We start from the raw sequence: 25,330 nt of genomic DNA, 5'->3' as shown, positions 1-25,330 counted from the left end.
TTGAGGCAGTTTTCTTCTGTTTCTGGTTTGGTTAGAGTTTTATCATCAATGGATTTTGAATTTCATTAAATACTTTGTTTAGATCTGGTAAGATGATCATATGGCTTTTCTTATTTTGTCTGTTAATATGGTGAATTACATTGATTTTTCAAATGTAAAGTCGACTTCGCAATCCTGGAATAAAAGCCACTTGGTTGTGATTTATTTTACTTTTTTGTTTCTGTGTTCATGAGGGATACTCATCTGTAGTTTCTTTTTTCTTTTCTTCCTTTTTTTTGTTGGTAATGTCTTTGTCTTATTTTGTATCTGGGTAATTTTGTCCTCATAAAATGAGTTGTTACCACTTCCTCTGTTTTCTGAAGTACACCACATACAATTAATAGTATGTGTTTTTTAGGGAATTCCCTGGCGGTCCAGTGGTTAGGACTAGGTGCTTTCACAGCCGGCTTAGTGCGGGGGGTGGGGGGGGTGTCAATCCCTGGTCATGGAGCGAAAATCCCGCAAGTCACGTGGTGTGGCCAAAAAAAAAAAAAGTATGTGTTTTTTAAGTGTTTGATAACATTTACCTGTGAAGCCATATGGAGCTTTTTAATGAAAAGGATTTTAAGTAAGAATTCAATTTTTTTTAACTGACGGGGGCTATTGAGATTTGCTATTTATTTTTAAAGAACTGATTTGGGGGAATTCCCTGGCGGTCCAGTGGTTAGGACTCTGTGCTTTAACTGCCGAGGGCTCGGGTTCAGTCCCTGGTCAGGAAACTAAAATCCCACAAGCCGCACTGCATGGCAATCAATCAATCAATAAGTAAGTGGTTTTTTTTTAATGTTTAAAAAAAAAAAAAAGAACAGATTTGGCATTGTTGGTTTTCTCTGTTGCTTATCTGCTTTCCAAGGTGACAGCATAGGAGTGGTTGCCTGAAGCTGTCCAGAGGAGGATGATTAACTACAAAGGTGTTTGGGATGATAAAAATATTACGTATCTTCATTTTGGCAGTGATTACACAGGAGTGTATATTGTCAGATATCATTGAATATGTACTTAAAATTAGTGCATTTTATTGACTGTAAGTTGTGCCTCAATAAGTTGATTTTGAAAGTTATAAATAATTCATCGGGAAATGATTTTGTGATTTTGCTTGGATTACTTAGAGTTTTGATTTTTTTTTAAAATAACAAGTGCCACTTAAAGTTTCTAGAGAATTAAATTATATTAAGAGGGAAATTTATTATTTTACCATTTGAATGTTGTAGCTAAATTTGAGACTGTGCTGTAAGGTATGTTGAAAATATTTAAGATTATGAACTATACCGATTAAAGCTTAAAGGCACCTAGCACTTTTTAGTGTGCTTTAAGGAACCTGTTAGGAGGAATTTCAGGCCATGTTAAATTTTTTCCCATGCCTAGAACACTTTTTTTTCCTCTCTTGGTAAATCATGTTAGTGTTTTTTTCTGAAACTGTGACTATTGAGTGCCGTTATATTTCAGTAGTTAAGTGTCTGGACTTCAGAACTGGATGACCTGTGTGTGCATCCTGCTTGCTCCACTTCACTGATTATACAGTCTTGAGCAAGTTCTTCATGCAAGTTCTTTCCTATGTCAAATCATTTCTTATATTCTTTGGATCGAATAGTTTATTTATATCTCAGAACATTTTAGATTTAATTCTCCAAGTTTATTGTCTTATAATAAGAACACAACATTGCCTCATTTTCAGTTGCATGGATTGTTATCCTGTTATCCTGTTATTAAACCCCTAAGACAGTTTTTGTGTATACATAATAACCTTCTGTCACTTTAATGTTTAGAATTACTTAACGTGATGTGATTTAGCAGGTAATTTATATTACTGCTTTTCTAATGTAAGAATATATGTTATTTACTATATTATAAAAAAACATGCTGGGCTTCCCTGGTTGGGCAGTGGTTGAGAGTCCACCTGCCGATGCAGGGGACACGGATTCGTGCCCCGGTCCGGGAGGATCCCACATGCCATGGAGCGGCTGGGCCCATGAGCCATGGCCGCTGAGCCTGCGCGTCCAGAGCCTGTGCTCCGCAACGGGAGAGGCCACAACAGTGAGAGGCCCGCGTACTGCAAAAAAAAAAAAAAAAAAAAACCAAAAAACACAACTATGCTTTCTTATAGTTGGCTTTATTTTTCTGGGAATAGAATGTTGAACAGTGAAGTGTGGATTAGTTGGAGGTAATATTGTAATACGGAGCATAAATTACATTCATAGAACTCCATTCAAAAGAATGTAAGGAGAAATAGCAAATTCTGAGGAAAGTATTATAACTATACATTATTTAATAACATTGGGAAATAATCTTCTACCTCTTAATGAACACGCTATCTAAAACACTAAGTATTTTTCTTTTTTATAGAGGTCAGATTAATTTTTAGGATTAATTAATGTTGTTTGTTGCTTTTTATAACTGGGATAAGATCATAGCTTAGGGCTTCCCTGGTGGCACTGTGGTTAAGAATCCGCCTGCCGATGCAGGGGACACAGGTTCGAGCCCTGGTCCGGAAAGATCCCACATGCCGCGGAGCAACTAAGCCCGTGCGCCACAACTACTGAGCCCGTGTGCCACAACTACTGAGCCTGCATGCTGCAATTACTGAAGCCCACACAACTACTAGAGCCCGTGCCCCGCAACAAGAGAAGCCACCACAATGAGAAGCCCGCTCACCGCAATGAAGAGTAGCCCCCACTTGCCGCAACTAGAGAAAGCCGCATGCAGCAACAAAGACCCAATGCAGCCAAAAATAAATAATAAATAATTTTTTTAAGTAAATAAGTAAATGTATTTACTGCCATAATGTATTATCTGGACTATTTAATCATTTTTATGTGTGATATAACTAAATAGTTACTTAATTACATTTCTTGCTGTCTCCCCAACTCTGTGCCATTTTCATTTTTTTTTGTTCCCTAAAAGTGCTACACTTTGTACATTGGTGCTTCATGAACATCTACTTTAGTCCACTTACCAACCCAGCAATCAATCTTAAGATCCAAGTAGAAGCTACATTGCTGTGGACTTACTTTTATATTGCACATCTGCTCATTTTATGCTTTCCCCTTCTTCCTTCTTACAGTTCTCGACATGGCAAGACATGTGCCACTCTATCGAGCTCTGCTAGAATTGCTCCGGGCCATTGCTTCTTGTACGTGCATGGTGCCCCTATTGTTGCCTCTTTCTGCAGAGAATGGTGAAGAGGAAGAAGAACAGTCAGAGTGTCAAACTTCTGTTGGTACATTATTAGCCAAAATGAAGACCTGTGTTGATACCTACACCAACCGTTTAAGGTACTATACTTTGTTCATTTCTTTTGACCTTGGCTTTTACTATCTTTTTTAAAATAGCTTTGTTGGTTTTTTAAAAATGATGTATGCTAATTAAACAAACATATGCACAAGCAGTAAATAAAACTGCAAAGAAAAAGTAGCCACCAAATCCTACACTCAGAAACGTTTATTAACAGTGGCTTACCAGACATCGCCCTATGCGATCTTATAGCTATAGATAGAGTTTTTCTTAAATGCTATCACATTGTACCTATTATACAGATAGATGCTAGTTTTACTCAATATTGAGGTGAAAGACACCTTCACTCTCAGTAAATACATATTGCTGGTAATGTTCTTAATATTTCTGATTATGCATTGTATATAGATGCTGTATTTTACTTAACCATCTATTAGTGGACATTTGGGTTATTTCTAATTTGTAATAACCTCTGACATACATCTTTTGGGACTTGCAAAAATCTCTGCAGAGTAGATTCATAGAATTAGAACTGTTGGCTTTAGGAATTACTAGTTTCATTTTGATACATATGTTATAATTCATGCTATAATGTTTTTTAGAAGGTAGAGGATTTGGTATTTATTTGTTGAAGTTATAGTAAAGTTAGTATTTTATCTTCGTGGAAAATTGAAGTTTTAAATGAATCTTTGGTTAAGTTTATACCTTGCTAGAAATCAGATGGTGAGTCCTCTTATCAAAAACTTTTTTAAAAACCTTTTCCTGGTAACCTTTTTCATTCTCTTAGCAGAATCTGTTTAATGGTTGTCAGTTTTACTTAAAGATGGCATAAATTCTGATGTTTGCATAAACATTCAGAATTAGGCTAGAGGAAGCTTATTTCTTTGTTAGTGGTCTTTTGAATCAGTTAATCTTTACCATCTTTGCAATATATTTGTCCTACCTGTTCTCACTTATTTTTTTAGTAGCCTAAAATTTGAGAAACTCAGTATACATCAAATGATGGCAGAGAATTGGTCATTGGAGGAATAGTTTTTGTCAGCTTTCATTTTTCAGAAGAAATCAACTCCTCAGATGATTCTGAATCTTTTAGCTTTATTGTATTGTCAATATCACTTTAAAAACTAGTGGCTCACTGCCAGGCAGTAAGAATCATGAATTAGAGAAGAGATTAAAGAAGACCCAGTTGGTAGCGATATAAAAAGCTGTAGGTTCATACTCTTTTACCAGGGAGGGAAAATGTAAAGGTATATTTTCTTTGATAGTGTGAGACTTTTTTATGTTGTAGAGAAGAAAATAATATTATCTTTGGTCCCATCCTTCATTATGGCAAAAATCTTTCTAACTGGTAACCTAGGTAGCTAACATAATTATACAAAAATAGTGTGGTATCATCAGACTAAAGGTCTGATTTTCTAACTGAGCTAAGTGAATGGAATTTGCAGACCTAGAGTGCCGCTTTTGCTGCTTTTCTTAATGTATATCCTGTTCACATAACATGCAGTATAATTTCTTAAAAATTAAACTTCTGCATGAAATGTATTAATGAACCACTACAAAAATTTAATTGCGGATAGAGGATAACTGAGTTTCAGTTCACAGGAGCTCTTTATTTTTCTACTTGGTTACCTGGAAAAAGAAATTCTTTAAAATCTTTCACCAAGAAAAAATGACACTTCAAAACTTTTAAATTTTGTACCAGCAAAACATGCATGTAGGGAGCTTCCCTGGTGGCGCAGTGGTTGGGAGTCCGCCTGCTAATGCAGGGGACACAGGTTCGTGCCCTGGTCCGGGAAGATCCCACATGCCGCGGAGCAGCTAAGCCCATGCGCCACAACTACTGAGCCTGCGCTCTAGAGCCCATGAGCCACAACTGCTGAAGCCCACACACCTAGAGCCCGTGCTCCGCAACAAGAGAAGCCACCACAATGAGAAGCCTGCGCATTGCAATGAAGAGTAGCCCCCACTCGCCGCAACTAGAGAAAGCCCACGCGCAGCAATGAAGACCCAACGCAGCCAAAAATAAATAAATTAGTTAATTTTTTTAAAATTGAAAAAAAAACATGCACATAAAGATCATGACTGTTCACAGAGATCATTTCATTTTTTATTTTATCTTTACAGTGACCCTGTGCAGTTAACTATATTTTAAAGCTATTTTACTGACAAACACTAAAGAGAGTTTTGTATTATGGTTTGAATGTGCCTCTTCGTCAAGATTCCTCATGATATCTGTTTTTTTTTTATATATGTGTAGAATACAGCCTCTGTTACAAAAAGAAGCCAGCAAAGACATACATGTTATAACATCCCTACTTTCCTATCAAGGTTTGGCACCTTGAGAATTCACTTTCCACTTCACAGAAAGAGGGGAAAATCTACTCTTTTCCAGCCTGTCAAAACTTAAATGTATTTCTTTTTATATTTTCATCAGACTAGAACTCTAATAAAGTGAACAGTATAGTCCAATTTCCTGTAAAGTTTATACCCACAGAAATTGGTCTAAATTTATTTTTAACACTGTTTCAAGATGCAAAGCTTCCCCCTCCCCCCTCCCCTCTACCTGATCCCCAACTGTATTTAAAAACAAAAACAAAACCCAGGATACTCTTCGAAGAGGATGGTCAAGGCAAATTACATTCTGTTTACATATCACTTTTAGGATGTGTTTTAGTGCTTCATCAGGATTTGGAGTTATGACTTTAAAAATAATGTGTAGGTGTTCCCCAGCTCAGAACATTTTTGCATTATTTTTGTCTCTTTTTCTCTCAGTAAGAAATAAGGCAGGTAGGGGGGGATGCCTTGACTGTGGGTGATTCCCTGGGGTGTCCTGGCCACATCTGCACCTGGGGGCTCAGGGGAAAAATAGGTAAGGGTAGAGAGAGTACATCTATTTAGTATAGGTTTTTCTTTTTTTTTTTAAAGCAAGAAAGCAAGTACTAGTTTACTAATTATGTTTATGTATATTATTGTATTGCCTTGTTTTCTTCTTATTATTTCTCATTTGTTACTTTTTTTTTCTTTCTAAAAGCCAGAAATACACAAAAGGCATGCAGTTCTTTCCCTCCAAATGAAAATTTAACATAGCACAATTTTGTCATATTAGATAAAGAAAAGATAGATTCTCTATGTAATTTGCAGGTCTCTGGATGATAATTGTGGTTACATATAATGATTTACATTGATATTATTTCTTCTGTATATGTTATACTTACAATTTTTAGCTTTTTTGGATGAAAGAAATTAAAACGTTTTGCCCAAATCTAAAGAGGAAGTTTACTTTTACTGGTTGGAATAATCCAATTAAGAGTATCCTATCTTGGGCTTCCCTGGTGGCACAGTGGTTGAGAGTCCGCCTGCCGATGCAGGGGATGCGGGTTCGTGTCCCGGTCCAGGAGGATCCCACATGCCGCGGAGCGGCTGGGCCCGTGAGCCGTGGCCGCTGAGCCTGCGCGTCCGGAGCCTGTGCTCTGCGACGGGAGAGGCCACAGCAGTGAGAGGCCTGCGTACCGCAAAAAAAAAAAAAAAAAAGTATCCTATCTTGAGGACAATGCTTAAACCCAACTAATTTTGATCTCAAAATTCAAAGAATGATAGAGATTATATAGGTTAACTGACTCTCCCCTCCAAGCCTGAAACCTTCTATAAGAGGAACTAGGAAAATATCATGAAGAAGCTGAAAAGGCAGATCATTTACTTTGCTTTTATCTAATTAGTGTTTTAGAAGCTTGCGCTTATATTCAGATAGGTGATATCTGGCCTAGTCACAAGAGCATCACTGATTTGTTCATTTAACGGATGTTTATTGAATGTTCATGAGAGCATAACAAGAAAATTAGGACTTTTTCTAAGGGACTGACAGATTATGGGGGAAACAATAACTAGGCAGTTTTAATAACACAGTACATGGCATATTGGAAGTTTAAAACATTACTGGAGGATCAACCCAGATTTGGAAGCCCAAAGAATACATAAGAATTGGCTAAATAAAGAGGAGCAGGGGCCTGATGTACCAGGCTGTGTGAAGAATGTTGGAGTGAAAGAAAGCATCAAGTATTCAGCGAAATGTAGAGAATAAAGAAGTTTGGTGTGCCTGGGTGTCCTTCGGGTGAGAAATAGGGGTGGGAAATGAGGCTAGAGAGGAAAGCAGGGGCTTGAAGAACTTCATAGTTACCTACTCTTAAATGTGATGAGCCATTGAAAGGATTTCAGCAGAGATCTAATCAGAGCTGCATTATAAAAAGATTGTCTTAGGGGCTTCCCTGGTGGCGCAGTGGTTGAGAGTCCGCCTGCCAATGCAGGGAGCACGGGTTCGTGCCCCGGTCTGGGAAGATCCCACACGCCGCGGAGCGGCTGCGCCCCGTGAGCCATGGCCGCTGAGCCTGCGCGTCCGGAGCCTGTGCTCCGCAACGGGAGAGGCCACAACAGTGAGAGGCCCGCGTACCGCAAAAAAAAAAAAAAAAAAAGATTGTCTTGCAGTGTATCTGAATGGTTAGGGTGGGAGTTAGAACAAGACTAAATTGCCATGGAAGAGATTTTCATCCTTTCTGTCTTGACAGTTGAGCTGTTTGTGTCCTCTCCCATCCTGCCATTCTGGGGACTGAGGATTTGAGTCTATTAGCATTCTTGCTCTAAAATTATGGACTTAAAAGAAAGTTAGTTCCTAGGTAGAAATACTGTCTATGTTTCAGATGTTTGACTTTAAAAAAGAAATAATATAACTCGGGCTTTAAATTACTTATTAACTACATTATTCTGCCTATGTGTTAGTATCAGTGACTGCGGATTTATCCCTGGAGATCTCCTTCAATAAAGTGTAAGTGCTATCGAATAAATGGTTTTCGGAGCATGGTTTCCTTTGTTAACATACCAGAATCTGAAGTCTGTAATCCTACGCAGAAGTTCTCCAGTACTAATCCTACTAGGTTATTTTACTGAAGACAGAAAACAGTCATCTATTGGCTTGACAGAGGCTCAGAATCATTAGCAGAGAATCTAAAATCTTTTATATTAAGGTTTAGGAATGACAGGGTGAGACTACATTCATTTTCATACAATTCTTCTCTTTCCTTAAAGCTGTCATCCAGCCAAAATTGTATATGTGGAAAACTTATATGACAGTAAGTAGGCTTTAGATTTAATTTTTCTAGAGCCTTTTGTCTATATTATTTTAGAATTCATCTTAAAAGAGTATCATGTGATAATGGGATTTTTATTAATCGGATCAAAATAAACCAAACCATTTTCATGGTTGAAAACTGAAGGAAATGTTTCTTGGTAGAAATTCTTTGTCAGAGTGAAGAGCCTCAGCATTTATGAGGAGGAACTTTCAAACCTTATACCACCCATGCTTTTGCTAGAATCTTTCTTTAGATCAGATTTTCTTTTTTAACCAAACATTTTATTTAAAGAGGAAACTTCACATTACTAACATATCAGACGGACCAGTATCATTTGCCATAAATAGAAGATAAGTCTAAAAGTGAATAAACTAAATTTAAAAAATTAGTGTCTGGGACTTCCCTGGTGGTCCAGTGGTAAAGAATCCACCTTACAAGGCAGGGGACACGGGTTTGATCCCTGGTCAGAGAACTAACATCCCACATGCTGCAGGGCAACTGGGCCTGTGCGCCACAACTACTGAGCTCGTGCACCTCAACTAGAGAGCCCACGTGCTGCAAACTACAGAGCCCAAGCACTCTGGAACCCATGCGCCACAACTACAGAGCCCATGCGTCCTGGAGCCTTTGCGCCACAACTAGAGAGAAGCCCACACGCCACAACTAGAGAGAAGCCCACACACCACAATGAGGAGCCCAAGTGCCGCCATGAAAGATCCTGCGTGCCTCAACAAAGATCTCATGTGCTGCAACTGAGACCTGATGCAGCCAAAAATAAATAAATAATAAATAAATATTAAAAAAAAAAAAAAGTTAGTGTCTGACTCCAGACCCGTTTTGTGTTTTAATAAGGAAGATTTAACAATGCTAAGAAATTACCAAAGGCTTACTGAGACCTTTCTTTTCATTGGAAAGAGACTAGTTTTCTCACTCTTCAATTCAGTTAACTAATACCATGTCTAATTATCACTTAATGTTTTCTCACGCTTTGGGAAACTTTATTAATAGGATATATCAAGTCCTCTAAAAGTAATAGCATTTTGCAAATATAAACTAACAAAATTAAAAAGGAGAAGAAATGGGATGATGTATGTCCATTGACTGTCTTACTCTCCTTCCCCCTTTTATCTGTGCTTAATTGGGAGAATCGAAAGTTAGCAGAAGCCAGACTAGCCTTGCTTTTGTTTTAATGTGGCTACAATTTAGAGTGGTATTTTGATTCTCATCCTCACTCTCCTATGGGTGAGGATTAGTTTGGTGACAGATAATTACAGTATTCTGATGGGATTGGTATTAGTGTAAACCAGAGCACTATTCAAGGAATAAATGTATATACTTCTAGTTTATTATGTTCATCTTTCCTGGCAAGACTAACCTGTTGACATGGCAAGGTGGCACCTAGGAGTGATTTATTGTGATTTAGTCTGTCTTTAAAAAGTTGTTAAATATTTACTGTACAAATTGCATTAAGAACTTCCTAAAGATGATGATATTTTAATATTCTTTTACTCATGATTCTATATTTTACTGTCTACCACCTCTCCTAATAAGTCCTCTCAAGATTCACAATTTGCAATAACTGCTTAGAGTTAATTTGAGTCTAATGGTTAACATAAATAAACTGATGAATATTGCTGTTGGCTGATTATTAGTAAACATTTATATTAAGATAAGTCAGGGAAACATTCCTAACTAAAGACTAGGCAAAAGTGTATTGCTTCAAAATAGAGAATTTTTATATTCAGCACTTTCCAACTTTTGTCTGAAACAGATAACATTTAGATAATTAATTATGAGGACTATTTCAGAAATTAATTTTTTTCTAAGTATATAATAGCATGTTTTGTACACTGGTTTTATACCATTTTGAAAACATACCTTAAATGTACCTATAATGTTAAATGTAGTTTTCTACTTAGGCCATTTTCTAATATCATCTATCACTTAAAATTTAAACAAAATTGGGACATTTCATGATGGTATCATATGGAAATTTTGTACTTTTTTCTTGCATAGTTTTTGAAAACTTTATTACCATAAATGTTCCGTTTTTCAGGTGCCCTCAGTATAGCAATATTGACACTTTTCTTTCTTACCAAATGCAGAAAAAAAAGTTTTTCGTTTATTTTATCCAAAAAGCCTTACTTTCTGTTTTTTTTTTTAGTTTTATAATTTGATGATTTTTGTGTTTAATACTTTTAATTTTTATATCTACAAGCAGTGGAAGAAATAGTTCCCTAGGGGCCAAAAGAGAGAGGCTGGGGCGGGGGCGAGGGGGAGCGCATGTGAGAATGACACCCTGATACAAAAGTAGGAGGTAAAGGATGTATAAAGGTGTAAGCAGTGTTTGTTAGACACATGCCAAAGACAGCCTGTGATTAGATGTTTACTGCACATAAGTCCAAGGTCACTACCACTTAATTTTATGCCAGTTATGAGAGATCAAAATCTGGTAAAAATGGGGCTTCCCTGGTGGCGCAGTGGTTGAGAGTCCACCTGCCAATGCATGGGACACGGGTTCGTGCCCCTGTCTGGGAAGATCCCACATGCCGCGGAGCGACTAGGCCCGTGAGCCATGGCCGCTGAGCCTGCGGGTCTGGAGCCTGTGCTCTGCAACGGGAGAGGCCACAACAGTGAGAGGCCCGCCTACTGCAAAAAAAAAAAATCTGGTAAAAATGAATTTTTCTGACTGTCAGATTAATGACTTAGGCAGATAAAAGACAAAAGTATTTTCTGAATTCCTTTTGTTCTGTCAGTTTGAAATAATTTTGATTAGTATAATATTTATGTTCCAGCCTCTATGTTTTTATTGATTTCCCTTCTTGTTTCTGAAGAATAAGCCAAACTGCTTTAAATGTGGGAAAAGTTATAGTAAATATATAGTAGCATATAGCTGTGTAAAAAATACAAGGAATAATATTATAACCTAACTTTTGTGTAGGATATAGAGTTTCAGAAGTTCTTAGATGTGTATTACTAGTTTTTTTTGCTCTGTGTGGTAGACAAGAAAATATTCTTGTTCTACAAAGAATGAAACTATTACTTAGAATTTAACATTTAAAAACTTACTAATAGGTAATAAATCTGGGATTTAGCTCCCCACTTTCCTGATGCCTGTAGTGTTCATTATCAAAAACAACATTTATGAAGAAAGAGGGACTTCCCTGGTGGTTCAGTGGGTAGGACTCCATGCTCCCAAGGCCGGGAGCCTGGGTTCAATCCCTGGTCAGGGAGCTAAATCCCACATGCAGCGACTAAAGATCCTGCATGCCGTGGCTAAGACCCAGCACAGCCAAATAAATAATTAAAAAAAAAAAAAAAAAGACAAGTTGATTGACCTGTAGTCCAGATACTTCTATTTTTATACCCCATTGCTACCTTTTACCAAAATTGTTCATTGATCACTAAGGTGACATGTAATGGCTAGACTTCAGCTTTAGCTGATTCCTGAAAAACACTTAGATCAAGTACCAAAGTACAGCTTATTCTATTATTTAAGTGATTAACAAACATAAACTCATTAAAAATTATAAATTGACTTAATACTTCTACCTCAGTAGCATAACATGTAAAATGATTATTTATTCCTTGTCAGATTACATTAGATGAGCTTTATGTTTCAAGATGGTTTCCACTATCTTACTTCTGACAAAATCTCAAGCAATCTTAATTGCTGAATTTGAAGTCTCTTGCTAAGTAAGATTTAGTTTGTAAATCTTTCTGGGCACTTCACGATAAGTAACCTGTCCCATAATATCTACAGGGTTTTAGAACTATAAGGAATGCTCTTAAGAGTTCAGATAGTTCATATCCCCCTTTTTATAAATGATGAAAACAAGGTCCATAAATACTGTGATTTGTTCCAAGGTCTCGTGCTTAGTGGCAGAGAGCTATGATAAGACCTCAAATTTCCTAATGTCCCAATCAAGTATATTTATTTACTAAATTGAACTTAACTTCCAAAGAACAATTGGATTTATGCGTCAGTGAATAATTAGAAATCGAAGTGTGAACTTATTTCTGATTTGGCTTTGGAAAGTTAGGATACATAAATATTTTTAATGTTGACAAGTAACATTTTTTAATTGAAAATTTTGCTTTTGATAATTAAAAAAGTATATATAAGAATGCAGATTCTACAGAATTTTTCTTATATTTTCTTTTGCTTATCTTTTTTCACTCCCCTGAAGAATTTTTTTTAACACTATGATAAGATGTTAAAAGGCAGCATATTTCGTTAGATATGCATAGCCATTCGAGTTGTGCCTAAGTAATAATTACTAGATCACTAAGGTAACCTAAGTAAGGTAAACTGTGTTTTGTGGTCTGTAGAACATGAGCTGGTAGCAACTTCATGTAATTATCACTTAAATGAGGATTAAGTCAGCTTTACCCATTTGATTTTTTTTTTTTTGCTCAAAAGAATCAATAAAAACATTTCCTCTGAAAATTTCTTAGTTATTGATGTATGTATTTTTCCTTTACTGTCTTTTCAAGCTGATTTGGTGTCTACTTGCATAGACTAGGGTGGTGTGTTGGAGATATAATTATTTTCTCTATGTTGCTGGAGAAGCCTCTTCCCACCCCGCTAAACACCCTCTTGTTTTCCATCTCCTGAATTTTGTTACTATCTTAGTATGTCCTATATTTGTAATATCTTTAACTCCCTTGTCAAGAAGAAATTAAAGAGTTTATTAGCAAAACTCGATATTTAAATAACAAATAGAAAAAACAACTCCTGCCTGTTTATGACCAGTTGTCGATGAGCATTTTATTTTAGATTCTTAAAAAAGAAAGAACTTGAAAGCAACTCTGTCACCTCCATTAATAAAGGGATTTGTGGCATCAGGTAGCGTAATACTTTAAACCTTTATATATGTATTGTTTCCACTTGAAATATAATTATCTAGTGTGAAAATTCATTTTGTTGCCCACAAAATAATCACAGTGTGAAAATGTGAGCCCTTCAGATTTTAAGTACCATTCTTGGTGAAATTCATCTGCTGGCCATTTCAACCTGTGTTATCTCAAAATGAAGTCACAGTACAGCCATAGTAGTTTGGTTTCACTTTTGAGTAAGTGTGGCACTTCGTAGCCTCCTTGGAGTTGGAGCAAAGGCAGATATTTTGTCCTTGATCTTTTGTGCAGACTTTTCCTGCTCGACTCCAGTAGACAAATAATCATATTTTGTATATTTAGTATTTGATAGCTTCACCAGAAGTTTGAAAAAGGCACTTGCCGCCAATCACATAATCTTAATTGCTAATAAGGACGTGACGCAAATGACTCTGTTGAGTGTAAGGTGTTCTCAACATTGAACTTCTCTTTAATAGCATTATTAAAGTAAGCATCCTTGATTGCCCTTTCCCTTAGCTATCCCAAAGTGTCTTCCGGTGCAAAGTTCATCAGTTTTTAAAATAACTGAATTGTCTTGTAGAAATACCCAATTCATTTTTATCCAACTAAGCAATAAGATTAGTTGATTTACTTCTTAAACGGCATATTTTCTATCAAACTCTCTTGTTTTAACTCCTTTAAGTTAGTTCCTTTAGGGCTTCAGTTGAGAAAGAATTTCAGTTCCAGTCCTCCTACATTTGTTTTCATTGGAAAAACATTTCCTATCTTTTCTTTTTCCTCTGTTTCTCAAACCTACAAAGTGAAAAAGGCCTGATTTCTTAGACAAGAAGAATTTGTTGCAACCATATATATATACTTTTTAAGTTTCTTTTTGTGATGACCTTGAACAAGTTCAGTGGTTTGTCAACCTTTTTTACTTGGTGATGGAGACAGCAGTGCCAACATTTATTTTAATATCTCTTAGCCCCAGTTGGATTGTCCCCTGGTGAAGCATATTACTTGTGGCAACTCCATTCCACAGCAGCACACAGTACCGTATTTGTCCTGTGATGTTTAATCTGACTGGAAAACGATTATATTTTTATCTAATCTAAAAATCAAGGTTTTATTTTCAAAGGCTTCTCATACCTCTGTTTTGAATATTCCCTTCTCTCCTATTGCTCATTTATGCTTCATTTAAGACAAAGAAGATTTTATTTTCTACTTTCATTTAAATCATATTGAAAACTAAAACCAGTACTTCCATTTGGAAAGAATTTAAGTAAAAACAAAAGGGAATCTAAAGTTTAAAACTAAGCTTTAAAATAAGCATGGAAAACATTCATCTTACAAAGGTCTTATCCCATTTAGTGGTGCATTTCAAAAATTATTTTCGTGTTTTCTATAGACATTAGAAGCAAATAATTCTCCACAGTAATATTTTTAAAAATCTTTCTGCTTACTTTTACTTTTACTTTTTTTTTAACTATAATTCCTGGCAAAGAGCTTTAGAACTGTGGATATGGTGCATTGTTTTATAGGTAAATATAGAAGTTTCATTCTCTTGTAGTTTTAGAATCTTCCTCTAAGACACTAATTCTTAATACTTCTGAATCTGGACATTTCAGCACGTGGTGTCCTGATTACTTCTTCAATGTAGTTCTGCTTTTTAAATGTTTATTTCAACAGTTTGATAGTTTTGACTTTAGAATTAGGAGTGCAGGGGATTGAAGTGGTCTTTCCTAATGTCCAACCAAGAAGATAGTTGTATTAAGCTGTTTTTAGTTTATAGATTATAAGAGAACATAATTCTGATATCTTGTAGTCATACAAATATCCAACTTAGTGTGGGTGGTAGAATTAGAAGAAGCAGTTCAATATAACTGAATGTTGAGTTATGGGTTTCTTTTTTCTTTTTGTTTTCACAAGAAAGATTTGCCCATTCTGCTCACATCCTAGTTTAGATTATATGTCACAGAGCCAAAATTTGCTTAATTTATTAGCTGTGTCGTTGGAATTCACAGCATAGTGGAAAATGTTTGCAGATAATTCTGTGCAATAGTAGAAACTTCAGTTGATTCCTCGTATTTCTTCAGGGCAGTGATCACAACCAGATTCAACGTATGCACAAAGCAGCGGATACCATGGTAGCGGCCGTCGCTGATTGCTTTTACCATGTTGGATCCATTGTCAGTCTCAAAGACCTACTTCCAGCTAGGTGCCTTGAACTCAAATAGCTTTTCACACAGACTTCAGGATGTGAGCTAAGGTATGGCCTTTTTTCATGAGCTGGGCCTACATATGGGTTGACAGTAACCTGCAGCTTTTATAGAAAAGAGACTGCTGTCTGTAGTTTAATGTCAGACAATGACTAGTTGTAGTCATCATCAGGCAGGTAGTGTGTGTTCTTCATATATTTGAAGTACTTTTACCTTTTGAAGATTATTCCTTTTTCTGCTGTATGTTTTTTCAAAAAGACTATCCACATAAAAAATTCTCGTTAGAACCTGCTGTAAAGGTCTAATTATGTCTGCTTTATGATTCAGCCATTATCTTCAAGATGTATGTGATTATTTCTTTTACGCATTTGGTGTAAAAAATGCTGTTTTTAAAATTTCTGTGGATCTTTTTGCAAAATTCTTAAACATTTTTAAAATTTTGTGGTCAAAAATAACAAAAATTTTTATCCTAACTATTTGCAGTATTTTAATAATAGAGATTTCTCCTACTAATCATCTTTTAAAAACTGGAGTTAGGAAATTGGTATTCATGAATAGGGCTTGAAATTTAGAATCAGTAGTTTTCTGAGGGTAACTTGCTCTAAATTGCATTGAGGCAGTTTACTCTCCATGCCAGAGGTTCTTGTTTCTTCAAGGAGAAAAATACCCTAATTCTGGAAAAATGAGCTTCACTCCTGTAATCTTCCTTCTCTGCTTGGCAAGATATGTTTCTTTAAGTGACATCTTTATTGAGAATATAATGGATCAACTGACTAATCATAGATTTAGGAAACCATCTTTATTTTATTATGGCTATAACCATAACTCTTCTGTTTTCTCAAACTACTTACTGTTGTTTTCCTATTGTTCAGTGGCCCTTCTAATTAAGAATTTTTTTAAGCCCCAGGAAGAGAATCATTTGCAACTGGGGAGAGAGAGAGTCTTTATAAATTCAGAGGGGGTACTATCAATCAACTTAAGTGTTTTTTCTTGACTCTCAGTGTTTCACAAAGTTTGTGAACAGCCATTGGTAAATGCAGAATTTGAGAATCTGTTTGATCTTGTCTACCAGAATCATATCTTTATTTAAAAAATTGTCAGACTCATTATTAAACTGTAGTCTCAGCTTAACTTCATAGCTATAAAAGATGCAGTATGTTATTTGATTCTAACAGTAAAATGTCTATTTCAGTCTTAAAACATTCATTCACTATATTCTCCTTACTTACATATGCAAACATATATGTTCGTATACATGTTCACACACAGAGGTTGATGCCTAATATGATATACAGCAAAACATCTACCAAGTGGTTCCTGAGTAGCAAACGAGAGTTGGCCATGTGTTCTCTGTGACTCCTACATATACATCAGGGAAGATAAGAAGAGAGGGTAGGAGAAAAAGCAGTAACCCAGTGACACATTACGGTTCTTAAGTTAAATCCTCTTGCCAGGTGAGGTGGTGTATGAGGTGGTATAAAAATACCTGTGGATGCTAGATTTTCACACAGTGTGGGAGCCAATTCAAGACTCATGCATAACACTAAATCCGGTTACCTTTGTTATCCATCTGAGTGGCTCTTCTTAATTTACCTCTTATTATCTACCTAAAGTTAAGCACTGAATTGCTTCTGAGCAGATTTTTGTCTTTGTGATAAAGAACAGTTTATTTGGACATAGACTGCATGATATTATTTTGTTAAAGACTCTTCTATCTTCTGTCAGTCTTTTTATAGTTCTCTAAGGCTCCATGCCCACTTTGTGAAATGTTGTTTTAATATAATAGCCATGTCCTTTTGTTAGTAGCTGTACAAACTAGAAAGATGAATGATGCGTAGTTTAGATCATACCTTAGCATAAACATTTTAAACGCTTTTATTTATATGTGATTTCACTTTGTTTTAAATTATCTATTTAATGAATTAACAAAGATGTAGATTTTTAGTATCTAAGAAGTAGTGTAATGATGATGTGAGTAAAACATGCTGAGAGTTGAAATAGAAAAAAGGAAATTGATACTTAGTTGCTGTTTTTAGTGAACCTTGTTAATAAAATGCTACTGCATTCACCTAGAAAATTTAATTTGAGTCTATATTAGACCCTGAATAGGGAATACAGAAGAATATCTTTAAAATGATTATGCCCTAAAACTTAACGTTTAAATAAAGATTCAGTGTATAGAAGCACATTATATTAAGTTACCTAGTAGTGAACCTGCACTTTATTCTGGAATTTTTCTTTTTTTCCCCCCCTTGGAAATTAATATACTCTAAGTGAAATACAAATAGTATTAAACTGAAAAACCACCTATGGATCTTTGATTCCCAAGTCTTAGAAGGCAGAAGATCTTTTACTTTTAGATATAGAAGTGATTTCTCTACTTCTAGGTACATAGTTACTGTAAGTATGTTTTTAAAGGTGTGGATCGAAGGACATACCAGGTATTGGGGTCTTTTTACAGTATGACATTTCTACAGTGTTTTTAACTCTTGTCTGTTTTTGCATATGAAGAGACAACCTACCGGAAACTTTGGTTATTATGCTAGGCATTATCCTATGGCTTCAAAATGAATCTAATTTAAACTACTCCTGGTATATATCATGTGTATGTCAAATGAAATGCAGACTATCGTGTTGATTTTTAAACTGTTACTGATTTATGGAAGTATTTATTTTTCAAAACTAAAATCTTAATTTTCCTTGCATTTCTTTCCATATTAAAAAAAACTTTTCAGATCTAAAAGGGAAAATGTTAAAACAGGAGTAAAACCAGATGCATCTGATCAAGAGCCAGAAGGACTTACTCTTTTGGTGCCAGACATTCAGAGGACTGCTGAGATTGTTTATGCAGCCACTACCAGTTTGCGGCAAGCAAATCAAGGTACAGCACTATTCTTTTTATGCTCCTTTTCTTTTGATACAAAGATGTTTCATTTACTACTGAAAACCGCCTTCTCTTCCCTCTATGTTAATGGTTTTCTAGCAAGTTATTTACTTAAAGATTCTGTTCTGTGTCAGGTTTTCAAGCTAATTATGTATAGTCTCTAATTTTAAAATATTTATCTCTACTGTGTATGATTTCTAAGACTGTTGGTAGGCTGACAGCATGCATTATAAATTTCTTTTCCCACTGAAAGTTATGAAATTGAAAAATGCAATTGTATTAGAAAACAGTACATTAATAGTGTGTAAGAATTCAGTTAAAATTGGCATTTTCACATATTAGCAATGGAAGAAATAAATGATTCTTCATCATCTATTGCTTTATTTCTGCTGTTTTTGCCTGAATAGATGAAATCTAATTAGCATTTTAAGAATTTAAGCTTTAAAATTGATAAGATTTTTAGCCCTATTAGTTATTTTTATGAAATAGAAAGAACTCTTTTAATTTTAAAATGGTACAATAGGAAGATAATTATGAAGAGTTTGGTAATTTTTCAGAATTCAAATTCTGAACTCTAGAAGTTAATAGTTTTTTTGTTTTACTCTTCGAAAATGTATACTTATGTTATTTATCTTGAAATATTAAATAACAGAAAAAAAACTAGGTGAATATTCAAAGAAGGTGGCTATGAAACCCAAACCTTTATCAGTATTGAAATCACTTGAAGAAAAATATGTGGCTGTCATGAAGAAATTACAGTTTGGTAAGTTGAAATTGTACTCTTTATTTCTTCAGCTCTCATTTTACATTTTTTAATAGTGCTATTGAAATGTGTTCTAGTAAAATTAAAGAATTTCAAACTTGCTTTTACCATGAATTATTCATATACTCTATATATGTGTGTATGTATGTTTATATATACACACATGCAAAAATTTTTATCATCTTTCTATCTCTGAATTTATATCTGTGTTTATAGTTATGTTTGGAAATCATGATTCAGTAGAAACCAGGAAAAAAACAAAGCCAAATGTCTAACAAACAGGCAGAAAGTGGTTTTCTTTCTTTACCCCTCCATGTCTGCATATCCTTGCCTGAAGGAAGCCAAGACCTGGGACTTTGAACCAAGTCTGTTACTCTTACCATTTTAGAATTCCAAGGGATATACCTTTGGAAAATGTAGCCTTTCCCATTCCAAAACTCTTGACAAGTAAGGACTGATGAAAAGATCATATAAGCACCCTTCATAAGGTGCTGGTTTATGAATAAACACTAGAATTCCAAATTTTGATGACCATTATTAACTATTATTGTATGTCCCTCTTTTTCATTCTTGAGAACCAGCCCAAAGGACATTGACTATATTAAAAAGAACACCAAAGTAGGAGTCCAAAAAAAATGTAGATTTATGTCATAACTGTCAGAGTCATAGGCCAGAGCCTTTGATTAATGTTAGTCAGCCAGGAGGCTTCTCTCATATCACTTAAAATCACAAACTCTGCCAGTTGGACGTGACTTTAAATGTAATTGAGTTTTGCTATCCATTGACTTTTAGAATAATTTAGAAAAAATAACGGGTTTTCTGTTGTGTTGTTTTTTAGTAAACTGCGTTTTCTAACTTATGTATCAAATATTTTCTCATATCACGATTCTTATACAACTTGATATTTATTGACTGCCTAATTTTTTTATAAGCCTAATTATTTTTTTAAAGTACTTTATATATTTTTAAAAAAATTTTTTTGGCTGCGCTGGGTCTTTGTTGCTCCATGCGGGCTGTCTCTAGTTGTGGTGAGCAGGGGCTAGAACGTGGGCTCAGTAATTGTGGTGCACAGGCTTAGTTGCCCCTCGGCATGTGGGATCTTCCCAGACCAGGGCTTGAACCCGTGTGCCCTGCATTGGCAGGTGGATTTTTAATGACTGGACCACCAGGGAAGTCCTTGACTGCCTAATATTCTCATATAAAGTACTGTCATTTGTTTAACCAATAACTAGACCTTTAGGTTGTTTCCAGTTTTTTAGTAACGTCTGCAACATCTCAGTGGGCATTATTGCGTATAAATATTTGTACACCTCCAGGATTATTTCCATAGGACAAATTAATAGAAGAGGAATTGCTGAATCAAGCAGTATGTAGGTTTTTAGCAACTAGCCATTATCTTTGATTGTATATTTTAATAAAATTTTGGTATTAGAAGACCCTGTTTTCTTATAGATATATGATATAAAAATTTCCTCCAGGCATGGGGATAAGCTCATGTATGTATCTGGTGGATTGCTGTTTATAAAACTCAAAGGAAATTTATCCCTGTATTATATGAAAGGCAGCAGAGTTGAGCAGATGAAATAACTCTGGTTTACAACTTTACTGATAGAAACTGCTCAGAAGTCTTGTTGAGACATAGTACATTTGTAGTGCACAGACCCATGACACTGTTTATAGGTCTTCCCCTTTTTTCTGGATTATAAACTTCTTGAGGCAGATATATTTTCCTGTTTATTATTTAACTGAAAGAGCCTAGCCTAGGACCTAGCACTTAGTAAGTTCTTGGTAAAATTTACTGCATTAATGATAATTATAATGTAGTTTTCATGTTTTTCTGTATATTTAGAATTGTATGAACACAAGATCAGAAGTTACCATTGTTTCTTTGTATTTGCCCTTGTATCAGTAGGTGGTTTTAATTTAGTTTTATAAGATATTTAAATATCTTTGTTTTCATCCATTGGTGGGGTAGGGTTAATCTGAATTAGAGATGTAGTTCAAATCCACTTTTTTTTCTTTCTATTTTGTATGGACATATAGCTTATAAGTAAATCATAACTTTAAGTCCTTCCAAATCTGCCTGAATAAATGGTTAAGAATTAACCCATTACTTTTATTCTGTCAAAGTACTTCAGAGATTTCCCTAATAATCCTCTTTTATCCTATTAACTTAAATTTCAAAAGTAATACAGAAATAAACTTCAGCCTGTCATTTCTGTTTTCTGATTCCAAATGCAAATATATAAAGACTTATTCTCTTTTTAAAAATGAAATACAGTGAAATACCTTTTGGCATTTCATGTTCTGAAATATTTTGGCAAAAAACATTATATACCATTCATTTTATCTACTACTTTGCATTGTGATTTAAATGCTTGATGTTATGTAATCTACCTGCATGTCCAAATTGTAAATTTAAGTTGATTTCTTCCTTTGCTTCCATGACATATTCCATCGCTCTAGCAGCATTAACACACATATGTAGGTATTACGTAAACATTTATAGTTTGCTCTTCTTCCACATTGCAGACCTCTCCATTTTGTGGGGGAAGAAGGATTAGTGATTTGTTTATTTGTAATTTTTTGTTATTATGACAGCTATCCTCCATTCTGGTTCTTTTTTTTTTTTTTTCAGTGTTTTTTTTTTTTTCTTTTCTTTTAGATACGTTTGAGATGGTTTCTGAAGATGAAGATGGGAAATTGGGTTTTAAAGTAACCTACCACTACATGTCTCAGGTGAAAAATGCAAATGATGCTAACAGTGCTGCCAGAGCCCGCCGCCTTGCACAGGAAGCTGTGACGCTGTCAACCTCACTGCCTCTTTCATCGTCCTCTAGTGTTTTTGTGCGCTGTGATGAGGAGCGACTTGACATCATGAAGGTAGAAAAAACAACTTTTTTTCCTATTTCCCTGGCTAATCCAGTTATTCAAGTATTCATATAAAGCACTAGAAATAACATGAATTTAAATAAATTTAATAAAAATTCTGTTAACCATTTTGGACATCAGTGAAGGGAGTCCTTTTTTTTTTTTTTTTTTTTGCGGTACGTGGGCTTCTCACTGTTGTGGCCTCTCCCGTTGCGGAGCACAGGCTCCAGACGCGCAGGCTCAGTGGCCATGGCTCACGGGCCCAGCTGCTTTGCGGCATGTGGGATCTTCCCGGACCGGGGCACGAACCCGTGTCCCCTGCATCGGCAGGCGGACTCTCAACCACTGCGCCACCAGGGAAGCCCAAGGGAGTCCTTTTCTAATGTTAGTTCAGAGTATGTGGATGAGAGTACTATTCAAAATAAAGATTTAGAAGAAAATACCAAGATACCTTCCCTGAACAAAGGCTGTGTGCAGCCTGTCATAGTTTTAGAACATACTATGAAAGGATTTAATGCTGGTCAGTTGAAAAAAAGTTACAGGACTTCTTCCTTGTAATCCAGAATACTTCTCTCATGTTTTATACTATCAGTCTTCAAAATTTTTTCTCTCTTTTTCTTTTCTAGGAAATTTATGTATTTACAGACTCATATGATTTAAGTAATGGTAGTACAATAATAGATAAAACCAGCAGCTTTATGTTTTAACACTGTGGTGATCTGCCCTTAAATTCCAAGAGACGCTGCAGCTAGTAATTTTTAAAGATTTGATAGCTGGGGTGGGAGGAACCTTTCTTTACTTGATTTAATTCATGGATTAAATATTGCGTCTTCTTTAGATACACAGCTAAAACTATTGACCCATTGATTTGAATAAGGTTTTTTGCTTGTTTGCTTTTTTGTTTTGCTCTTTTGGATAAATTTTCAGTAGAAATCTCATAGACTTTGCCTATTGACCACACTTTTCCTTGTTACAAACAGTAGAGTTGATTATTGTATGATTGTCTAGGGAAGTATTTTATTGCTACATAGACCACACAAGTTCAAACTTGTGACTGTTAAGCATTATGCTGTACCTCACATAAAGGATCCCAACTTGGAGCCCCAAAATGTAAATCAGACTTGTCACAGAATGGGACTCTAGTACCACTTGCCTCCACGCACAGCTTTTCAGGACCCGAGGCTTTGCTGCTTATGTCTTGTACACTAAATATCTGTTGATTGACTCAAACATAATTCATTAAATAATTCTGACACTCACTGTTGGGTTCTCTGCTATTTTTTGGACTACCAGTAACCCTAAGGGAAACATCACACCTACTGTTGTCTCAGAACCTTTTTATCATAAGTTGTTAGGTGAAAACATTTATTCCTCTTACCTACTTGTCTCATTATCCCAGAAGAAAATATTTAAAAGTAAGCTATTAAATATTTAATATTTAATTATTAAGGAAGTCTTGGACTTCCTTGGTGGCACAGTGGTTAAGAATCCACCTGCCAATGCAGGGGACACAGGTTCGAGCCCTGGTCCGGGAAGATCCCACATGCCGTGGAGCATCTAAGCCTGTGTGCCACAACTACTGAGCCTGTGCTCTAGAGCCTGCGAGCCACAACTACTGAGCCTATGTGCCACAACTACTAAAGCCCGCATGCCTAGAGCCATGCTCTGTCTGCATCAAGAGAAGCCACCGCAACGAAGAGTAGCCCCTGCTCGCCTCAACTAGAGAGCGCCCGTGCACAGCAATGAAGACCCAACGCAGCCAAAAATAAATAAATAAAATAAATTTATTTTTTAAATGTTAATTTTTTAAAAAGTAAGCTATTTCTTAAAATATTAACTTGAAGATTTGAAGCAGAAAGTTACTCTCATACCTTTGAGATATGATAATGAATATACCTAGAATCTCAAATTGTTGACAGTAATGTAGAGATCATGAAGGAAAGCTCTTAGAAAAAACTAATTTAATATTTTAAAAGGTATTTGCTGTTAAGGTAAGCTTTCCTGCTGCCAATTGGGCATCTCTCTATTAAAAGCCCATTTTCACCAAAACCAAATCACTTTAATTGTAATTTAAAACTGTTTCCTAGTCCTGTGTATGTTTTTAACTTTTAACTTCATTTTTAACACATTTTGGTAGAGATGTATATAGGATGTAAGAAGATTGTTCTTATTTCATGTTGAATTGTTTTTCTAAATAGTAGCATTTAGGAATAGTAACACAGGCTTTTGTGTTTGTATGTGCATACTAGGTTCTGATAACTGGTCCAGCAGACACTCCTTATGCAAATGGCTGCTTTGAGTTTGATGTCTATTTTCCTCAAGATTATCCCAGTTCACCTCCTCTTGTGAATCTAGAGACTACTGGTGGTCATAGTGTGCGATTCAATCCAAACCTTTATAATGATGGCAAGGTAATGTAATTGCAGTCTTTTGTTTCTAATGCCAAAGTATTGTAACCCAAAGTTTCTTTGTAATTTGAACAGAAATTTTGTTTTAGTTATCATCTTTTCAAAAGTACATGAGTTTCTTTGTGCTTCTTTTCCCTGTATGCAAAGATTAGCCTGAGGAATGAGAGAGAAGGAACCAAAAATGGCAGAAACACAACAGTGTTACAAAGCACTTATAGTCTTAAGGGGTTATTGTGAGGGACTAACTTATTCAACACATTCCTTGGCCAGCTGAGAGCTGTCTCCACTCAGAAGATAATAGAGCCAGATGCCTGCCTTTGCCATTCACCTTTCTTTACTTTCTTTTTACTTTGTGTTTTTTTTTTTTGTTTTTTTTTTTTTTGCGGTACGCGGGCCTCTCACTGTGTGGCCTCTCCCGTTGCGGAGCACAGGCTCCGGACGCGCAGGCTCAGCAGCCATGGCTCAAGGGCCCAGCCGCTCTGCGGCTTGTGGGATCTTCCCGGACCGGGGCACGAGCCCGCGTCCCCTGCATCGGCAGGCGGACTCTCAACCACTGCGCCACCAGGGAAGCCCCTGTTTACTTTCTATATCTTCAATTCCAGTTATCTTTTCACAATTACCTGAAGATACTATCCATGTTTTCATTGGTACCATTGTGTACCATTATTTTTAAAGTTTAATTTGTGTTAAAATGTTTTATATTTTCTTGTAAGTAGGAAGATGCATTCCTGTCTCCACAAAAATAGTTAACAAAGAGGTATAATAAAAATCATTTCATATGGCAATAAACCATTAAAAATTAGATTTAAAAGAATAATCATCACCTTTCAAAGTAATTTTGGACAGTTTGATGAAATTTCAATAGTAAATTCCATGCTGAGAGTATTTAATGTTTAAAAATTACTAGAAGGTCAGAAGAAATTTCTCGATTTCATAAGCAGACTCTTTGATGATGTGAG

At 35.6% G+C, this 25,330-nt stretch overlaps 1 protein-coding gene across 9 annotated transcripts in view; it reads left to right on the top strand.

Annotated features, from left to right (window-relative positions):
- Positions 1–25,330, top strand: part of BIRC6 (baculoviral IAP repeat containing 6) — a 237,804-nt gene that overhangs the window by 193,202 nt on the left and 19,272 nt on the right. For 7 of the 9 annotated variants that reach the window (XM_067703312.1, XM_067703310.1, XM_067703309.1 and 4 more), the window contains 5 exons: positions 3,101–3,311; positions 18,181–18,326; positions 18,982–19,092; positions 21,758–21,975; positions 24,213–24,374. In XM_067703312.1, coding sequence (XP_067559413.1) covers positions 3,101–3,311; positions 18,181–18,326; positions 18,982–19,092; positions 21,758–21,975; positions 24,213–24,374 — 848 coding nt within the window. Of the gene's footprint in view, positions 1–3,100; positions 3,312–15,322; positions 15,496–18,180; positions 18,327–18,981; positions 19,093–21,757; positions 21,976–24,212; positions 24,375–25,330 lie in introns of those variants that run through there. The other 2 variants (XM_067703313.1, XR_010934089.1) reach the window with 2 other exon arrangements.

Source organism: Pseudorca crassidens, chromosome 14, assembly GCF_039906515.1.
Source record: "Pseudorca crassidens isolate mPseCra1 chromosome 14, mPseCra1.hap1, whole genome shotgun sequence".
In the NCBI taxonomy this organism is placed as follows: Eukaryota; Metazoa; Chordata; class Mammalia; order Artiodactyla; family Delphinidae; genus Pseudorca; species Pseudorca crassidens.
The sequence above is the reverse complement of the archived record's forward strand: the minus strand, read 5'-3'. Positions and strand labels throughout refer to the sequence as shown.